Below are 18,327 nucleotides of genomic sequence, written 5' to 3' on the forward strand. Positions count from 1 at the left end.
TGCTTGAAAATTATATACATTAGAGGGGCAACACTGACCAGTTGTCTCCCCATATTTTCATCACTAAATGAAGTACTAACAGGAAAATAATAATAATAATAATAATAATAAATAAATAAATAAAAATAAAAATCCACTGTAAAGCGACCCATCATTCAGGACCTGGGTTTCAATCAAACTTCTTCAATCTAGCATCAAGTACAATGACAATTAAAACAAATTAAGTCTATGTTCCATCTCATCAAAGAAGCGGTAATAGGCAATCCTCCAAGGCTTCTTGAGCATAAAAACGCCAAGGAAGTACCAAAATCCCATGGCAAATCCCAGTCCCATCACAGAGTAAAACCAACGCATTTCATACTCTTCTTCATTTTTTTCAATGTCACCACTAATAGGCATTGGACCTTGAGGAGTCTCATTGCTAACACACTTATCGGGAAGAGGTGGTCCACAAAGCCTGTTGTTTCACATATAAATAGAAGGATCTTGAAATGTCTGGAGTTGATTTCCAGATGGAATTTCCCCCCACAATTTGTTAAGCGACAAGTTCAAGTAACTTAGAAAAGTTAAACTTGACATGCTCAGAGGAATTGTACCCGAAAGCTGGTTTTTGGAGAAATCAAAGAGACTCCAATGATGCCAATTTACCAATCATGTTTGGGATCCTTCCGATGAAATGGTTTCCAGATAAGTTTAAGACAACCAATCCCAAAAGACTTGTGAGTCCTTCAGGGATCTCTCCGGATAAGTTATTTCTTGAAATGTCAATGCATGTGACCAATGAAATTGTTCTTATGTCTTCAAGCATTAGACCCTTCATTGACACAAATAAGTTTTCCTTGTAATATGATGATCTTGTCCCTCCATCGGAAAGAACGTGGTTTATCTTCTGCTCATTCTTCATCGCCATGAGATTTTCAAAAGTTTGGGGAATTGATCCAGATAAATAATTTTGTACCACATCAAGGAGCTGAAGAGTAGTCAGGTTTAACAGTTGTGGTGGGATGTTGCCAGTAAACATATTGGATCATAAGCGTAAAATTCTTAAAGCTGAAAAGCTTTTGCTAATCCAAGTGAGAATATGACCTGAGAAATTATTGTATCCAAGGTCTAGAGTCTCCAAACTAGCACGTCTTAAGGGACAAAGGGATTTTTTCTGATAGGCAATTATTGCTCAAGTGCATTGTTTGGAGTTGTTGCAACCTACCCAAGGACCTAGGTATTTCTCCTGATAACTTGTTGTTGCTCAAATCAACTGCCTCGGGCTACACAATTACCCAAATTCAATGGAATCATTCCTTCTATAGATGAGGGAATCATGCCACTGATTTGGTTGCCTCTAGCTGAAAAGTATCGTAAATAATGTACTGCGGATGTAAAATTTGGTACGATTGACCTAGAAAATTGATTGTTGGAGAGATCAAGCCCAAGCACTAGGGCTCCATTCAATATGCAGGGTACGTATGGGACCACTGAAATTATTCGAACTAAAATCAATGTAGTTGGCCTGATCCTGCATTTTTAAAGGATTGGGCAATTGGCCAAAAATCTGGTTGTTTGAAATTAAAGGTTCAGTTGATAAAGTTTGGGTGTTAAATCCCAAAACCAGGGGGGGATGATGCCAGAGATGGTTGTGTTAGAGAGATCCAACTCTTCTACATATTTTTGTGTTCGTAGCCAGAGAGGAAATCGAGGACCTAAATGACATGAACTTAGGTAAATGTAAGAAAGCTGAAATGGAGGGAACCGATCAGAGTGTGGATCAAAAACCAAAGAATTGGATTCCAAATATAAGTAACTCAACTTTTCGAGGTTTTCAAAAACACTTTCTGACACGTTTCCTGTCAAGGAGTTATAAGAGATGTCAAGCAAATACAAGTTAGAAAGTTGTCCTAAAGTTGTTGGGATATTCCCATTCAACTGATTCCCTTGGAGAGATAAACTTTGTAAGGAAGACAATCCTCCAAGAACTGCAGGGATATTCCCATTCAACTGATTCCCATCGAGAAATAAAGATTGTAAGGAAGACAATCCTCCAAGAGCTGCAGGGATATTCCCATTCAATTGATTCGCTGAGAGATCTAATTCTTGTAAGGAAGACAATCCTCCAAGAGCTGCAGGGATATTCCTATTCAACTGATTGCTTGAGAGATCTAAAAACACAAGGCTACTAATGTTAGCTATCCAGTTTGGAATGCTAGAGTTGAAGTTGTTAAAATAGAAATGAAGGAGAGGAGAGATGTGAAATTAACAGAAGGAAGAGTTGGAGAAATATATGAAAGACCACAGCTTGATAGGTGCAACTCAACGAGGGAAGGAAACTTATTTATCACATGCACCCAATCATGGCTTGCCATGGAAAGGTTCACTCCAGACATGTCGAGGTAATTGAGAGAAGGTATGCTTGTCAACCACCAGAGGTTTTTAGCACTCAAAGAAGATGAAGAAAGCTCTAGGTAAATGAGTTTGGTGAGGTTTCCAAGCTGACGAGGGATTCTCCCACTGAACCCTGCATCTGACAAGTTCAAATGCCTCAACTCCTTCATTGAACCTAGGAAATCTGGAATTGGTGCGCCATTAAAATCATTACCGCTCAAGTCCAAGAACTGAAGATGCTTCAGTTGAACCAGAGCTGGATCAATTCTGCCCCTTAGACTGTGGAGGTCGAGTTTAACAACGTACCCAGTTATGTTGTGGCAGGTAATTCCTCTCCACTTGCAGCAGTCCGAGGCATCATCCCATGAAGAGAGATGATCGAAGGGATCGTTGAGAGTCTTCCGGAAGGTGATCAGAGCTTCTCTCTCCGAATCCAAGCAACCACTCACCTTCCAATACCTTCCCAATATATTAATACATTTAAAAGAAAAATAAGAAAACCTCTCAGCTGAGAAGAATAACTCTCCATTCCTTCTCTCTCTGCCCTAGAAAAGTAAAATAGTTTCTTGGCTAATTTCTCCTTCATGTCCTTAATTTATAAGATTTGAGGAGAGTCACCACCGTTTCTTTGAATGATGGTGGACCACCACAGTGGCGTAGCTCCTCTCACGTGATAGAACGGCTTGGTACTTTAGCCGGCAGTAAATGACGTCTGCTAGATCAAATTCGGATCCGGCAGGAATTTCTTATTTTACTTCAGGAAGCGGATTGGCTGGTGTACGACACACCAGTAACTTATCTTGTGTGTTAACGTCACCAAGTTCTTCGGTCCCATCACGAGGTATTAGTTATATCCGAACCGTCGGTCCACTTGGTGAGCCAGTCCTAAGGCTTGAGCCGAAAAATAAAACAGGATCTATATATCAAGTGGACCACACTGTAAAAAGCAGCAGAGGATTGAACGTATACCATTAAAACCCTTTTGGGCTCACAGAAATTTTGGATTAATATAATATTTGTTTTCTCTCTTCATCTGTGTCTTTGTGACCTTATAAATAAATCGGATAGAAAGTAAATATTATGGTGGGCCCTACAAATGTTTTAAAGGTGAGAATCATTGTCCCACTACTATTTGTGGTGTGGTCCACTTGAGGCTTGGAAATTACTTATTTTTGAGTTGCAGAAGTAAAATGATCTCGCGAAATTGATGAACAGTCATAGATATGATAAATCCATCATTGTAGTAGTGTGGTCCACTTGAGGCTTGGAAATTACTTATTTTTGAGTTGCAGAAGTAAAATGATCTCGCGAAATTGATGAACAGTCATAGATATGATAAATCCATCATTGTGAGGCCATGTAACTTTGATCTCCTTGGAACGATTGTACAACTGGGATAAACGCATCCACACCAGCTAGGTTTTTAGTGTGTGGTACACCAACAAATCCTCTCCCTTTACTGCACTGGGATTGGTCCACACCATCATAGACAAACAGAGGATCGTAACGGCCGGAAGTGGATTGACTGGAAGAGGAGTGTTGCCGTTCGTAGAAGTCCAAGGAGTAGGAGCGGTTCAAAGAATATCGAAGTTGCATGAACCCACACTAATGTATTTATTATATTCACACAGTTCATCCGTTTGGCAAGATCATTTTGGAGCGTGATCTCAAAAATGATTCATATCCAAAGCTCAAGTGGACCACACCACAAACAGCAGTAGTGACAATGATTCTCACCGTTAAAACATTTCTAGGGCCTACCGTAACGTTTACTTTCCATCTAATTTGTTAATTCAGTCAGAGACCTAGATGAAGAGGAAAAACAAATATCATATTGATCCAAAAGTTACGTGACGTCCCTTGAAAGGGTTTCAATGGTAGACGTTCAATTCTCTCAGTTTTTTGAAGTGTGGTCCAATTGATCTTTGGATCTGTCTTATTATTATTATTATTATTTTTTGGCTCAAGTCTTATTACTAGCTCACCAAATGGACGTACGGTTTGAATATAAACCTCATGATAGCACCCACAAAACTTGGTGACTTCAACACACCAGCAAGGTGTGGTGTGTGGTAAACAAGCCAATCCGCCTCCATCCCAACTAGTGTTAGATCAACCCATACATGTTCTAATCCAACCTTGAATATGTGTTAGATCTACGCCATCCATTAGACTTGTCCCACTATTTGTAGATTCCACGTGGCAAAAACAGGCCAGGCCGCATGTCAAGTTGCTACAGCATTGGAAGCAAGTGCCAGGCTTAAAAAATGTTCGTCCGACGTTTCTTTAGCTAGCCCTCAGATTCATTTCAACAACTGCTGCCACATGTTCGAGCAATTTTTATTTTTATTTATTTATTTATTTTTAAAGATAATGACACCTAATAGACTCACTATAATTATGCTTATTAGCCATCCAACTTTTAAAAAAAAAAAAAAAAAACCGAAACAAATTTTAGATTGATAGGAGAAACTTTACACGATAGCTTCGGGCGGACCCAACTACAAAAAGGGGGTGAGGTCCGCGTAAGAACGAAAAGAAAAGCATGAAAAACAACTAAAACTAGTGTTCCCTCAGGTTCCCCAATCCCACCCTGTTGAGGAAAATGAGCCCTTTGGTAATCTGTGGCAAGTCCCTAGCTAGCTGATTGGATAAGGATCCGGGACTGAGTAGCGCTGCCCCTTTTAGCTAGATCGTCTACAACCGCATTAGCTTCCCTGGGGATGTGAGAGATGGAGACCTCCAAGTCAGTCGATATCCTCTTAATCCTAGACCACTGGTAGCTCAAGGCCCATGGAGGAGACGAGATCCTCTCAAGGATTTCCACAATCGCTTTGGAATCACTCTCTATCTCTACTTTAGAAATACCCAAGTGCACATGGAGGGAGAGGCCCTCGCAAATGGCCCTAATCTCGGCCCGAGAGTTGGACCCGAAATTGTAACCAGATGTAAAAGCAAAACAGAAAATCACCATCACTGTTTCTATTCATGCCACCACCCCCAGATGGGCCCAGGTTCCCTAGAGACGAGCCATCCACGTTAATCTTGACCCAACCCATTTTGGGCCTAGTCCATTTGATCAGCTAAATCTCCCTCCTAACGCATGGGACGCGATTGAAACCTAGCGCCGATACGGCTAATGAGGACGCACGCTTGAGGACTTTTGGGGTAGGGAGGGATGGAAGGAGTCGGTTGACACATAGCTAGATTCTAAAAATAACTCTAGAAGGGCAGGATGGGATATCCTCGAATCTTGCCGCATTTATAGACATCCAGATTTCCCAAAAATAAGCGAGAGGATGAGACCCGTGAGGGTGTGCAGCAGGTCGGATGTAGCTGCTACCACCCACCACTTAGAGGCTTCGATTATTGCTGAATCCTAGTGGGAAGTTTAAATCTTGAAAATGGGCTGAAAGTAAGACCAAACTTTTAAAGTGAGCTCTCCCGAGGAGAACATGGTCGATAGATTTTGTGTGGATTAGATGGGGGGGTGGCAACACACACAATTTGAGGCCAAATGGACCCCATTTGGTTGTGTTCTATCGTCAACTGGGATGACTTTATGATTATTTTCCAAGAGAGAAGAGAGATATTAGGGGGCAACTTTGAGTGCCAAACCAAAGCAGACCACCTTTTTTTTATGCCAGGGGGTATAGAAAGAAGCCAGGCTTAACCGACCTTCAACTTGCCTGAGGTAGAAGCCACCCACATCCTTTTGTCTTCCGAGTTGGAGGTACAATATCCCTCATCTATCACATGATTGAGCACTAGAGAAGGCTACAGATGACTGACCGCATTCATGTCCCTCCATCCCCCAAGCCGGATGAAGTCCTTGACTTGTGCCAGCTGCGGCTAAGGCTGAGAGGGGGCTGTCTGGAGCTTCCAGTCTGATAGGGGGCTATATTGATACATGTATTATATATCCGTGCCATCCATCTATTTTTTAAAAAAATCATTTTAGGGCATTATTCCAAAAATGAAGAGATCCAATTATCAAATAGACCATACTATAAAAAATAGTAGTGATTGACCATCATATCATTAAAAACTTCTTAGGGTACAACTTAATGTTTCCGTAGTTTTTATTTACCATCCAATCTGTCGATAAGGCTATGGTAAAATAATTCTTACTTAATGCGGAATTCGAAAGCAATCTGTGCTTAGTTTTGTTTGTTAACACGTAATGCGGAAAGTGCTCCGTGTAGTTTCACTGAAAATTTTCAACAATCAAGGTCTAGCTTAATGGTGAATGGAGAATGTGCTCCATGTATTTTTTTAATTAATTAATTAATTTTTATTTATTTTTTTACTTCCAAAATTGTCCTACACTTTCTCCTTTGCGTCAAACATAACCCAACTTTTAATGTGTGACACTTCTCTGGGCCCACTATGATGTATGTGTTAGATCCACACCTCCCATCAACTTTTCTATATCTTCCTAGATCATGAACTCAAAAAATGAGGCACATCCAACCCTCAAGTCAACCACACCATAGAAAGCAGTGGGAATGGAATGACTACCGTTAAAACCTTCTTAGGGTCCATTGTGAAGTTTATTTGCCATCTAATCTTTTCATGAGGTCACACAAACCTGGATGAAGAGAAAATACAAAAATCAGCTTGATTAGAGGCTTATGTGGCCTCAAGAAATTTTTTATGGTAGGCACCTAACTCCCACTGTTTCTTGTAGTGTGGCGCTCCACTTAAGCCTTAGATTTGGCTTGTTTTTGGTACTTTTCACTAAAATGACATGGAAAAATGAATGGACAGTGTGGATAAAACATATACATCACAGTATGCCCCATGGAGCCATTTGACAGGACTGTCTATCTCTAGTTATGCCGTTTAATTAACGAGTGGAGTAATACGCAATCCCACCCGGATTTGGAGGGAGCGGATCAGGTTGAGTAGCAAACTCAATACTGAAGTGACGTCACCAAGTTATGTGGGCCCACCATGATGTATTTGTTGTATCCACACCGTCCATCCATTTGGAGAGATCATTTTAGGGTATTATCCAAAGAATGAGGAAATCCAAAGCTGAAGTGGACCCCACCGTAGAAAATAGTGGGGAGAGTAATGCCCACCGTTGAAGCCTTCCTAAGGTATTCCATGATATTTATTTGAGATCTAACCTGGTCATGTGTTAACGCAGACATGAAAGGAGGGAAAAATATATCCGCTTGATAGAAAACTTGTGGCCTTAGAAGTTTTTAATGAGCATGATCCGAAAAATGAAGTAGATCTGAATCTCAAATGGGTCATAATACAAGCAAATGCGGTAATTAATGACTATTAGAATTTTCTTGCAAGCTACAAAAGCTTTTGATTAAGATGATATTTGGGCAGTCTCTTCATCCGGGTGTTTTTTACCTTATAAACATGTTGGTAAATAAATATTTTGATTGAATCCATGAAGATTTTAATGGTGGCCAAGCACAAGATTCGGTGACTTGCCATAAATCTTCTGATTATACAATAGTTAATTTTTATTTGGATTTGGAGTCCTTACTAGGTTATGCTATTGTATATAATCTTCTTCTATTTTTGGATGAGGTTTTTTTTTTTTTTTTTTTCCCAATTTGCTCCTACTTTATGGTGCTTTCGAGAAAATCTCAAATGTCCTTTATTTATTTATTTTTATTTTTTTGTGAGTTGATGTAGGATGGTCATGCCATGTGTATGTTGATCTCCCCTCGTGCAAGTACCTTTCTTCTTATCTTTTGTAGTAGTATGCCAACACATGGTAGCTTTTTGTTGATTGATGTGCACAATGTCATGATAAGTGTAAAAAATAGCAGTTATGGGATCTGGCTTTCAGTGTTTTGTCTACACTGTTTGGGAGGGGACAATTTAGGTACGGCCCACATATGCAAAATAAATGGACGGTCGAAAATTTGACCAACTTCCGCACTCAACGTGCAAGTGCACTCCAGCTCAGGGCAGACCGGACTAACATAAGGCACGCGAGTTTCCTAGCCCAGATAGGGGGAGCGCTCGTAACGGAAAGCTCCATCAGGCTACCAGGATGTCCGAGTGAAATCCACTCCTTCAATCAGCTTCCCTGGCTATTGTTAGGGCATGAGCCCAAAAATAAGGAAGATTTAAAACTAAGGTGCGGCACACCACAGGAAACAGTGGGGGTGGAAAAACCCACCGTTGAAACCTTCCTAAGGCCCACCGTGATGTTTCTTTGCCATTCAATCCATTCATAAGGCGATGAAGGGTAAACAAACAATCTCACATGTCTGTAAAACACCTGCCGTGGGGCTCACATGTATTGTATATCCAAGGGGCAAAAATCAAATAGCTACGGTTAATTATCAGTGCACCACATTCAGGTCAGAGATTTGGCCGGCAGGGGCAGCTGTAAAACCCTGCCATGTGTTTGGTTGACGAGTTGCTGCTATTTTCTAAAGATTAGTTATATGATATACTCAGGCAGTATAAGACGATGCACATGTACTCCAATATTATGGAAAGGGTGCACGTTAACCAAAATTAAACTGACTAAATTGTGAAACATGCAGTTGATAATTCGCAGTCTCAAGATTATACTGGTTGAACAATCCTAGCCTCCGATTCTTGTATGTTAGATTGTAAAAACAGGACCTTTAAATAAATTTCATTTTTAAATCTGCACTAAATGTTCACCCATTCTGATAGCCAGATGATCAAATGAGTGTAATTTTTGGTTCATGATGTATCTAAGCTGGGAAGTATAATTTGGACAGTTTATTTTCAATCACTTGCATGCAATTTCTATTAATCCATCAAACTCTGGCAAAGTATCATAGTCTCTCTCTCTCTAGATGAAATATTGGTAAGTTGGAGGATTTAGTTTAAGGAACAATGGCAATGCTTCCAAGCAAGAAATGTCAAAAGAGATTGCAGTTGTGAGAGATAGAGAGAGAGAAAGAGCCAGGGTGATTGAGATGGGTTGGAGTATTTAAAAGGAGAACATTGGTATGGTTTTCAAATAGAGTAACTAATGTGATACTCGGTCAGAATGTGATGAATGATGTGCAGGCAGTTATAGTTTACTAAGAAATTGCATACACAACATACTAGTAATTCAATTAAATAGTTCAAATTTCAGGTGCAGTTAGATGTATAATGAATAAAAAATTTCCTATTTATTTACCTAATTATTAGGTTGCGGACATTTATTAGATGGTTAAAAATGAAATTTTGTCCAATATGTCTTATTTTGAAAAATAAATGTCTACCAATCAAACGTTAGGTTTGTTCAACTAATTTGAGTTTTAGCTGGAAGTTAGAGGAACTGGGTTCCATGATTTAGTCAGTTTAATTTGAGTTGATGTGTGCCACATACACCATTTGTATGTGCTTGTGCATCAAGTGCCAGTAGCTAAAGTATCAAATGATTTCCCTTACAAATTGATGTGGAGCAGGCTGCGGATGCATTCTTAGCATAGGTGGATTTTTATTTTTTATTTTTTTAAGCCCAAAGAAAAGCTGAAGTAGTCCGTTAGAGTTGAGCCTAGTTGTACATAGGAATGATAATAATGTAATTGGCCCTATGTATGTCTCGTTCGAAGAGATTCATTTTCAATATAGAAAAAGTATCGTTCAAAGTGTGGACCATAACACGTGACCTTTTGATCTTTATGTAATGGTGCATCCAAGGTCAATCACCCGCTATATATGCCAATCAAAAATATATGTTTTGTGAGAAAGTGAACGTCTTCTATGTCAAAATTGAGGTTCTAAAATTTTTTACTTCTTTTGGTAAGGTTTATTTCCATTGTATATCCCTATTCTTGTAGTTTTTGAATTATTGTTCATTTTAGAAGTTACGTATAATAATAGTTAGAATGCTCTTGTAAGGTTTGATTGTCATTTTTATTTTTGAAAATTTTAGCTTTTAGAAGAAATTTTGTTATTTCAGGTAATTTCTATTTAAGTTAGAGGTTTGGGTTGTCCATGTAAGTAATGTAATTGAGCAATTTTATTATATCTAAAATTTCTCTTTTGCTTCTTGTAGATTGAAGAACTCACCTTATCTTACCTTATCAATTCAAGATCTTAATCACTTGAGGAAGATGTTGATCTTTTTCTTTTTATTTCATGTCATTTCCTACATCACAAATAAAGGTTAACTATTAGGGTCGTCTGCTTAAAGATCCTGTCCAATATTGTTATGCTGGGTCTCTCTGCATATGGATCTTGGACTTAAAATCCTCCTTGTTAAGCTGATACTAAACTTTTGATCTATTACTTTAAAAAATGAATGGTCAAAAAGATTTCAGCAATGGTGAAGTGACGTAGGGATGAACGTGATGATGTCGATCACCATTTTCCTCGGGAATAACTACTTCAAATCCTTGAAGCTTCTCTAGACTCCTCAAAGAGACTTCTCGAATCCACAAGGAAGAAACAAGAAAATAGAATTACTTTTAAAATATTCAAAATAATTTTATTGATGATTCAAATAAATGAGTCTACAACCCTTTAAATATGGATACCAAGCCTTGGAAGAAGTTTAGGAATTCAACTACGACTAAAACTCCCTAAAATTTGTAACTTACTATAAATAGTAAATTTACTATTTATAGTAAGTGTCATATGTGGCTTAACCACGTTATTCTCCTAATTTTTCTAAACACTTTTCATGTTAGGCACAACTCCTAAAGCCCAACGGATGAAGAGTTACAATCAAACCAAAACTTACTAAAAATAATAAAAATGAAAATAAACATGGAATTCGACCATCGATCTGATGGAATCCCACAAATTCGGCGTGGGTAACCCAACATGGCTGGGTTGGTTGGCTAAAGTAGCTCATCCTACCCCAAAATAATACATGGTATGTCGAGTAACTCATTCCGATTTGCGAGATATGTCTGTTTTAAGGTTTTGACGATCTTAATAACTTCCGTCTCCAATCGAGCCTTCTCTGGTCCATCTTGGACATGAAAGTATCCTTGAACTGCTCTACATCAGTCCCCTCCACTTTAAAATAACTTGTCCTTGAGTTCTTGTGATGCTTCGGTTCTTGATACTTGATCAGGTATGCTGTAATGATACCCGGATCAAAAGTTATTATTAATTTGCGGTCCACCTTCTTTTAGTCCAACCATGCTAGGAATTTATCTGTGTCATGTCCTACATCTGACCCCTCCACTTTAAAAAAACTCGTCCTCAAGTTACTCAAGGGACTTAACTCATTATTCTCAGATAAGTTCTGACACCGATGTTTATTAGCCCTTTTCTTGTACTTGACATTAGACTCTTGAGTTAAAACAATACATGTGCTCATGCTCTCCTTGACTTGGCTAGTATGGATCGGTTCCTTCATTTGTGCTGGCGAGATCTTATATTCTTCTTGATAATGTGGGCAATTAAGTAGGCTTGCCGCTTAGATAAGATCAATGTGGTTTTGTATATCTCGTATGAGAGATAATTTATTAAGAAGTTCATTAAACATATAATCGCCTTGAACTCCTGCAACACCGGTTTCACATCCTCTAGGATGTTTATAGGCTCCATATATATTTTATTTTGAACTAATGCATTTACATCTCATGTTTCCTCAAATTGTCTAACGAAATCATGTTTGGATAGAGATTGTTCCTCAACTTTAGAAGTCTTAAGTTGGTTCTCCATTCTCTTATGGACGAGGCCAATCTTTCTACCGTATTTAATAAATATAAATATGTTCTCCTGACTTCTATGCATAGCATCAATATTATTTTGTCATGGTCAACTAAGTAACATATGACAACTTCCATGTCAACTACGTCATAAAGTACTTGATCCTTATAATTTTTACCAATTGAAAACGAGACAGTGTATTGTTCGGTTACCTTTGTTTTGTTAACCTCCTTGATTCATCCAATTGTGTACGGAGATGGATGTTTTTCTGTTTTTAGTTACAGCTCTTTCACCCTTATTTTTTACACGAGATTCTCACTACTCCTGACATCGATGATCACATTACAGAATTTTTGGCTTATAGTGCACCTTGTTCGAAAGATGTTGTCTCATTGTAAATTTATTTCTACATTTGGCATGTATAACGACTTCCTTATGATCAAAGTAGTGGCCTGTGGTTTACCATCATCTGATGGTGTTCTGTAGAAATCAAGGTTGTGTCATACAATGACCACGGGCAGTTGAGCATTACTTTGAACTCGAGGCGGAATTAGTGCATTGCAATATGGTTAAGGGTTGCCAGCAGCTCTTGCATGGTCAACTGATTCTCCTGGTGGAAAGCTTCCATTCTTTTCGAGAGATAACGAATCACTGGATCACTGTCCACAAGATTTTGATTCATACCTTTGTTGTTTGCCTTTGGCCTACAAGTCCTCGCTCTAATACTAATTGACATAGGGATGAACGTGATGATGTTGATCACCATCTTCCTTAGGGATAACTACTTCAAATCCATGGAGCTTCTCTAGACTCCTCACAGATATTTCTTAAATCCACGAGAAAAAGTAAGAAAATAGAAATAATTCTAAAATATTTGAAATAAATTTATTGATGATTCAAATAAATGAGTCTATAACCCTTTAAATAGGAATACTAAGCCTTGGAAGAAGTTTAAGAATTAAATTATAACTAAAACTCTCAAAAAATCGTAACTTACTATAAATAGTAAATTTACTATTTATAGTAGTGTCATATGTGGCTTAACCACGTTATTATCCTAATTTTTCTAAACACTTTTCATGTTGTACATAACTCCTAAAGCCCAATGGATGAAAAGTTACAATCAAACCAAAACTTACTAAAAATAGTAAAAACGGAAATAAACATGAAATTCGACCGTTGATCTGATGGAATCTCGCAAATTCGGCATGAGCAACTGGGCATAACTTGGTTCATTGGCTAAAGTAGGTTGTCCAACCCCCCGCCCTAAAATCATATATGATACATCGAGTAACTCATTCCAGTTTGCGAGATATGTCTATTTTAAGGTTTGACGGTTTTGATAACTTCCACCTCCGATCGGGCCTTCTCTGGTTCATCTTGGACATGAAAGTGTCCGCAATCCTGCTCTACATCACGAAGATAAGTAGATCGTAGCCTTAGCATAGTACTATGCATGTCCTTGGTTGACATGGCCTACGCCTTTACACATGTGGGTTCTCACTTCTGAGAAGTGGGTTCATAGCATGGTGATCTAGATCGTAGGTGTATTGTGTGCCCATGTCGATGACTATTCGCAGGGAAAAAAAGAAAAAGAAAAAGTCCTCCCTAAGCTAAATTTAACTGTTTGATCCATGGCTCATAGATAGACTGTAAAGATAAGAAATATAACAAGGTGGGCCATGTTTTAGAGATCTATTTTGGGCCATCACGCTTAGACAAGACATCAGTAGAGCTGGGCATCAGACCGAGTCGGATCAGATGGGGTCCAACTCGACTCAGTCTGGATTCTACATGGTTCAACCCGAACTCAGACCGATCCGGGACCGAGTCCAGGTCATCTGGCTTGAACCGATTCGAATTCCTTCTGGACTGACCCGATCCGAGTTCTGATTTTGATAAAGTGGGCCCATTTTGCCATAATAAAGAACACGTATACGATATGAAAAGATTCTTGCAACATATGAAGCAAAGGATTTTCTTCTTTGCGTAACCTCCTGCAGATAAGGATTTTCGACAGAACAGCGTATGAAGCAAAGGATTTTCTTCTTTGCGCAAACTCTTGCAGATAAGGATTTCCGACAGAACAGCTAATCATAAGATTTTCTTCCTCCTTTCATCTCTCTCGTTTTCTGCTCGATTTCAGAGAAAAAATGGCGGATCAGCTCACGAACGACCAGATCTCTGAGTTCAATGAGGCCTTTAGCTTGTTTGACAAGGACAGAGATGGTCAAATCCCTTCAATATTTGCTTTGCCCCTTTTTTCTGCTTGAAAATCGGATTGGACAAGGGTCGGATCGGTCCGGATAGACCACTATCCGAACCCGATCCGAAAAACAATCGGATCTACATCGACGGAATCGAACCTGACTGATCCTAGCCATCGGTTCGGTTCGGAACGGGTTGGATCTGGTCGAATCGGGTCGGATCCACTAGATCGGGTCCAATATGCCCACCTCTACATATTAGTGGTATGGATTGGCCCCACCTGATAGAGAGCATGAGCACACCATCCGTTTACTCGGGTTGAGGATCACATGATGCCTCTTTAAGTAAAGATATAGATTGGGTCCTACTCCCACCACGACGCAAAGATGTTCATGAGCACCACGTGGCGGATTTTGGAATTTGGTTGGCCTGTATGGTTATGTCAAAGACTCACGCCGAGTGAAGTATTCACTTGGCCATGAACAACTGTCTGCTTTGAGTTGACCATCGTGGACCCAGATCTGCAGGTTAACCAAATTCTCCCACATGGCATTTATCTCCCCACTGCATTCTGGTGGAGGTAGTAAACAATCAGCATCCTCTGAGAAAATCAAAGACAAAGGTGAGGCCACTAGCTAGTGTTTTACATAAGTGAGATAAGGTTCCAGCTTTTAATAGGGTGCAAAATTGAAGTAGAGCCGTTGGACTAAAAAGTTGATTCTTAGAACGGTTGAATTGAAAGAAGCCCTAAGGGAAGTGAAAGTAGTCTATCAAATCTAGGCCCAATTCTATATGGGGCACAGGATGTAATTGGGTTCAAGTGGGTTCAGTTCGAATAAATCCCTTCTGAATATGAAGAATATGAAGAAATTATTGTTTGAAGTGTGGATAATAAATTATTTTTGACTTTTGTCCCTTATTGCTAATTGGTCCTTTATTTTAAAAAATATATTTTATGTTTCTAAATTGTGTTTCAATTTGATTTTTCTGGGTCAGCTTATTGAAAATAATTGTTTGATTATTTTTCTTGGTGATTATTATTATTATTATTATTTTTTTTGTGTAGAATTTAGCAATGGTGAAAGTAGTTGAGAGGGATAGAAGGAATGGTCGCCTATATTGATACTTTTTTTTTTCCCCTCATTATTTTGATTGACCTTATCAACAAGTGAATGACAAATAAACATTATGGATATGCATGCTTACAGTGAGCCTTGAAAAGTTTATAATGGCCTGCGTTCAGTCACCACTGTTTCCTATGATGTGGTTCACCCGAGATTTGGATATGCTTAATGTTTTGGACGTGTCCAAAAATGGGCTGAGAGTGGATATACAATATATCATCAAGATGAGCACAACAATAATGTAAAGCAGGTCGCGTACAATTTCATGTCCAAGATAGACTAGAAAAGGCTCGATCGGAGGGAAGTTATTCAGACCATCATAACCTTAAAACACGTGTATCTTGCAAATCAGAATGAATTATCCAACATGCCATAAATGATTTTGGGGGTATGAGAAACTAGTTTAGCCACCCAATTGCACACACTGAATTTGCAAGATTCTATCATATCGACAATCGAATTTCGAATTTCCGTTTTAATCTGGTTTTTAATATTTATAGTAACTTTTAGTTTGATTATAACTCTTCATCCGTTGAGCTTTAGAAGTTGCGTCCAACAACAAAAGTGCTTTAAAATGTTAGGAGAATAGCATGGTTGAGCCAAATATGACACTATTTTTGGCCCAATACCATAATGTCTAGTAGGAATCATGACCGTCTATAAACAGTAACTTTACTATTTATTGTAAGTCACGATTTCTAGGAGGAAGACGTGCTGAACCTCATCACGTCACACGGTTAATGGTAACACCCACTAAACTGTTATCCAGCTAACACCTAATCTGCGTCCATATCTTACACTGCTCCAACAAGCACCGGACCATTACTCGTGTTGACCTTGGCCCACCTATTCATAATCCCCGCAGGAATGTCACTTGTGCGGTCGAGATTGCAAGACAGTGGGTGACATTGCACTGCGATACTATGTTTATAGCTGTTATTACTGTTTTTTTTTTTTTTTTGTTTTTGTTTTTGTTTTTGTTTTTTTTTTTTTTTTTTTTTTTTTTTTTTTTTTTTTTCATTATTAGTATTAGTCACCTCTTCCATCCCTCCCTCAGGGGGCCCACAGTTCTCAGAAAATGGGCTTGAGAGGTGGGCACCACCTCAATGTGCTTAGGCTTTTTTAGTGTAGGTGCCGTCAACTCAGCTTAAACTGATGGGAGTCTGCAAAATGCAAACGACCTTCCTCTCGATCGGGAGCTCATACGGTACATAAGAGCCATTTCTACATAGTACACATAGAAGGTTTTATACCATCCATCTAGCTGCCCCCACCGTATATGGGAAATCAACGAAATAACACGTGTCCAAGATGTTGTTAAGCATCCAATCAGTGGGCTTCGAAGTAATGGTTTCAAACAGAAGTACCTGCGTATCAACCATCACCAGAGTATCAAATAACTATCCTCTATAGTTTCTCCTTGATTAATTCATGAATATTCACAAACTTCAGGCTCAGGCCCATCTGGCAACCTCGCCAAGCCCCACACACCCCGGGTTCACAGCTAATTTCAGGACAGGGGGCTGAACTCTCTGACACGTGGGTACCAACTGAACATGGCCAAATTTTAGTGGGTCTGGATCCATATAGTGGACCCGTTAAAAAAATCGGATCAGGCTTGGGTCTCAATCTCACCATGCATTTTAGACCCAATAAAAATTCAGGTCTAACTAAATTGGGTCGGGTCCATGTGATGGACTCAGTTAAAGTCAAGTCTGGTCGAATCCAGCTAACCTGAGCTGGCCTGGACCAGATGTTCATGCCGTACCTTATGTGCAAAGGATCCAAGTAGGGCATTAAGCCACAGATGAGTCTTATGAGACTTATCCGAGTCGACTTGGACTTGGCAATATCCAAATCTGGTTCAATACCACAAGTCAACCTCCCAATCACCCCTGAGTTGGGTGAGCCGGGTCAATTTATCCTTGACTCGGGCAAGTCACATCTCAACTCAGGACTGACCGAGTCGGTCTGAGTCTTCTACTCTTTTAACCATGGACCCAAGTCCAAGATCAGTTTTCAAGCTAAGTAGAACTGGCCTGGGTGATCAGCCTATGGAAAATATTCAGCCAAGTTGTATTATTAGCCAGTACCTGACCAAACAGTCTACCCTTTAGGAAGATCGACTTGTGACTAGCCTCGCCTCTATTTACTACCAGGGCCCAAGACACGGGCCTCTTGGTTCATATAAATTCTGCAAACCCAATCCACAATCTGTTACACTCTAACCCGACTCGACCCACTTAAAAATTATCAAGCTTGAGTCAACCGGATATGACCTTATTAATTGTAAATGACCGACCTGACCCACTTTTTACCATTACACGCCCTGGCCCGCATCTCTCTCAAAATTTCAAAATCCAACGCTCCAAAAAGGCTCCCCACAATTTCCTTATAGGATACTTCTAGCCGTTCATTCCATTCCGAGATCAAACCTTCAAATGCCTCTCTATAAATAAGCTGCCAAACACACTTCTATTTCTACACAAGAATCCTCCTACACATACATTTTCTTCTATCATATTAAACTACAAAATTAAGCATGTCTGTAAGTATGTATTTTTTGGTTTTGGTAGTGATTATATTGTAATTAGTGACTAATCACATGCTAACATCCAATCGATGCCACGGCCCGGTTGCAGGTGATACAGGTGAGGGTCCCCAATCTCGATTGAGAGGGCTGCGCCACAAAGATTCGAAAAGATCTCTTCAAGCTCGAAGGTATATACATGATCAATCTCTTATTAAGGCTTTGTTTGGTTGCACCGAATATCAAAAAAATTTCATGATATTGCGCAGCCAAACACGGCCTAAGAGTTTGTATTAGTATGGCTTGTGCTGGTCACAGCTTGTTTGGATTAGCTGCAACATGATATGATTTGCGATTCCAACATTTCCATCATGTGGAGCACGAAAAATACACCAGTTGGATATCATATGACACCAGCTGATCGTCTAACATAAATGGACGTGGTTCTTAGACCATAGTCATTCGGATGAG

At 39.3% G+C, this 18,327-nt stretch overlaps 1 protein-coding gene across 1 annotated transcript; it reads right to left on the reverse strand.

Moving 5' to 3' along the window:
* Nucleotides 1–210: 210 nt before the first annotated feature.
* On the reverse strand, nucleotides 211–5,350 carry LOC131225055 (receptor-like protein EIX2). Its single transcript, XM_058220480.1, has 4 exons — nucleotides 5,043–5,350; nucleotides 2,285–2,835; nucleotides 1,805–2,153; nucleotides 211–457 (listed from the first exon to the last, which is right to left on the reverse strand). The coding sequence occupies exons 1-4, from the start codon at nucleotides 5,348–5,350 to the stop codon at nucleotides 211–213; spliced, it is 1,455 nt and encodes a 484-aa protein (XP_058076463.1).
* Nucleotides 5,351–18,327: the final 12,977 nt, after the last annotated feature.

Source organism: Magnolia sinica, chromosome 14 (genome assembly GCF_029962835.1).
Source record: "Magnolia sinica isolate HGM2019 chromosome 14, MsV1, whole genome shotgun sequence".
NCBI classification, from domain to species: domain Eukaryota; kingdom Viridiplantae; phylum Streptophyta; class Magnoliopsida; order Magnoliales; family Magnoliaceae; genus Magnolia; species Magnolia sinica.

Excerpts from the sequence above, each read along its gene's own strand:
- LOC131225055 (XM_058220480.1), bottom strand. The coding sequence starts at position 5,350 with ATGGTGATTTTCTGTTTTGCTTTTACATCTGGTTACAATTTCGGGTCC. Across the intron at positions 2,836-5,042 it reads AAAAGGGGCAGCGCTACTCA|GTATTGGAAGGTGAGTGGTT; the intron begins GTCCCGGATCCT and ends TATATTGGGAAG. Across the intron at positions 458-1,804 it reads GTTTTTGAAAACCTCGAAAA|GCTTTGTGGACCACCTCTTC; the intron begins GTTGAGTTACTT and ends GTGAAACAACAG.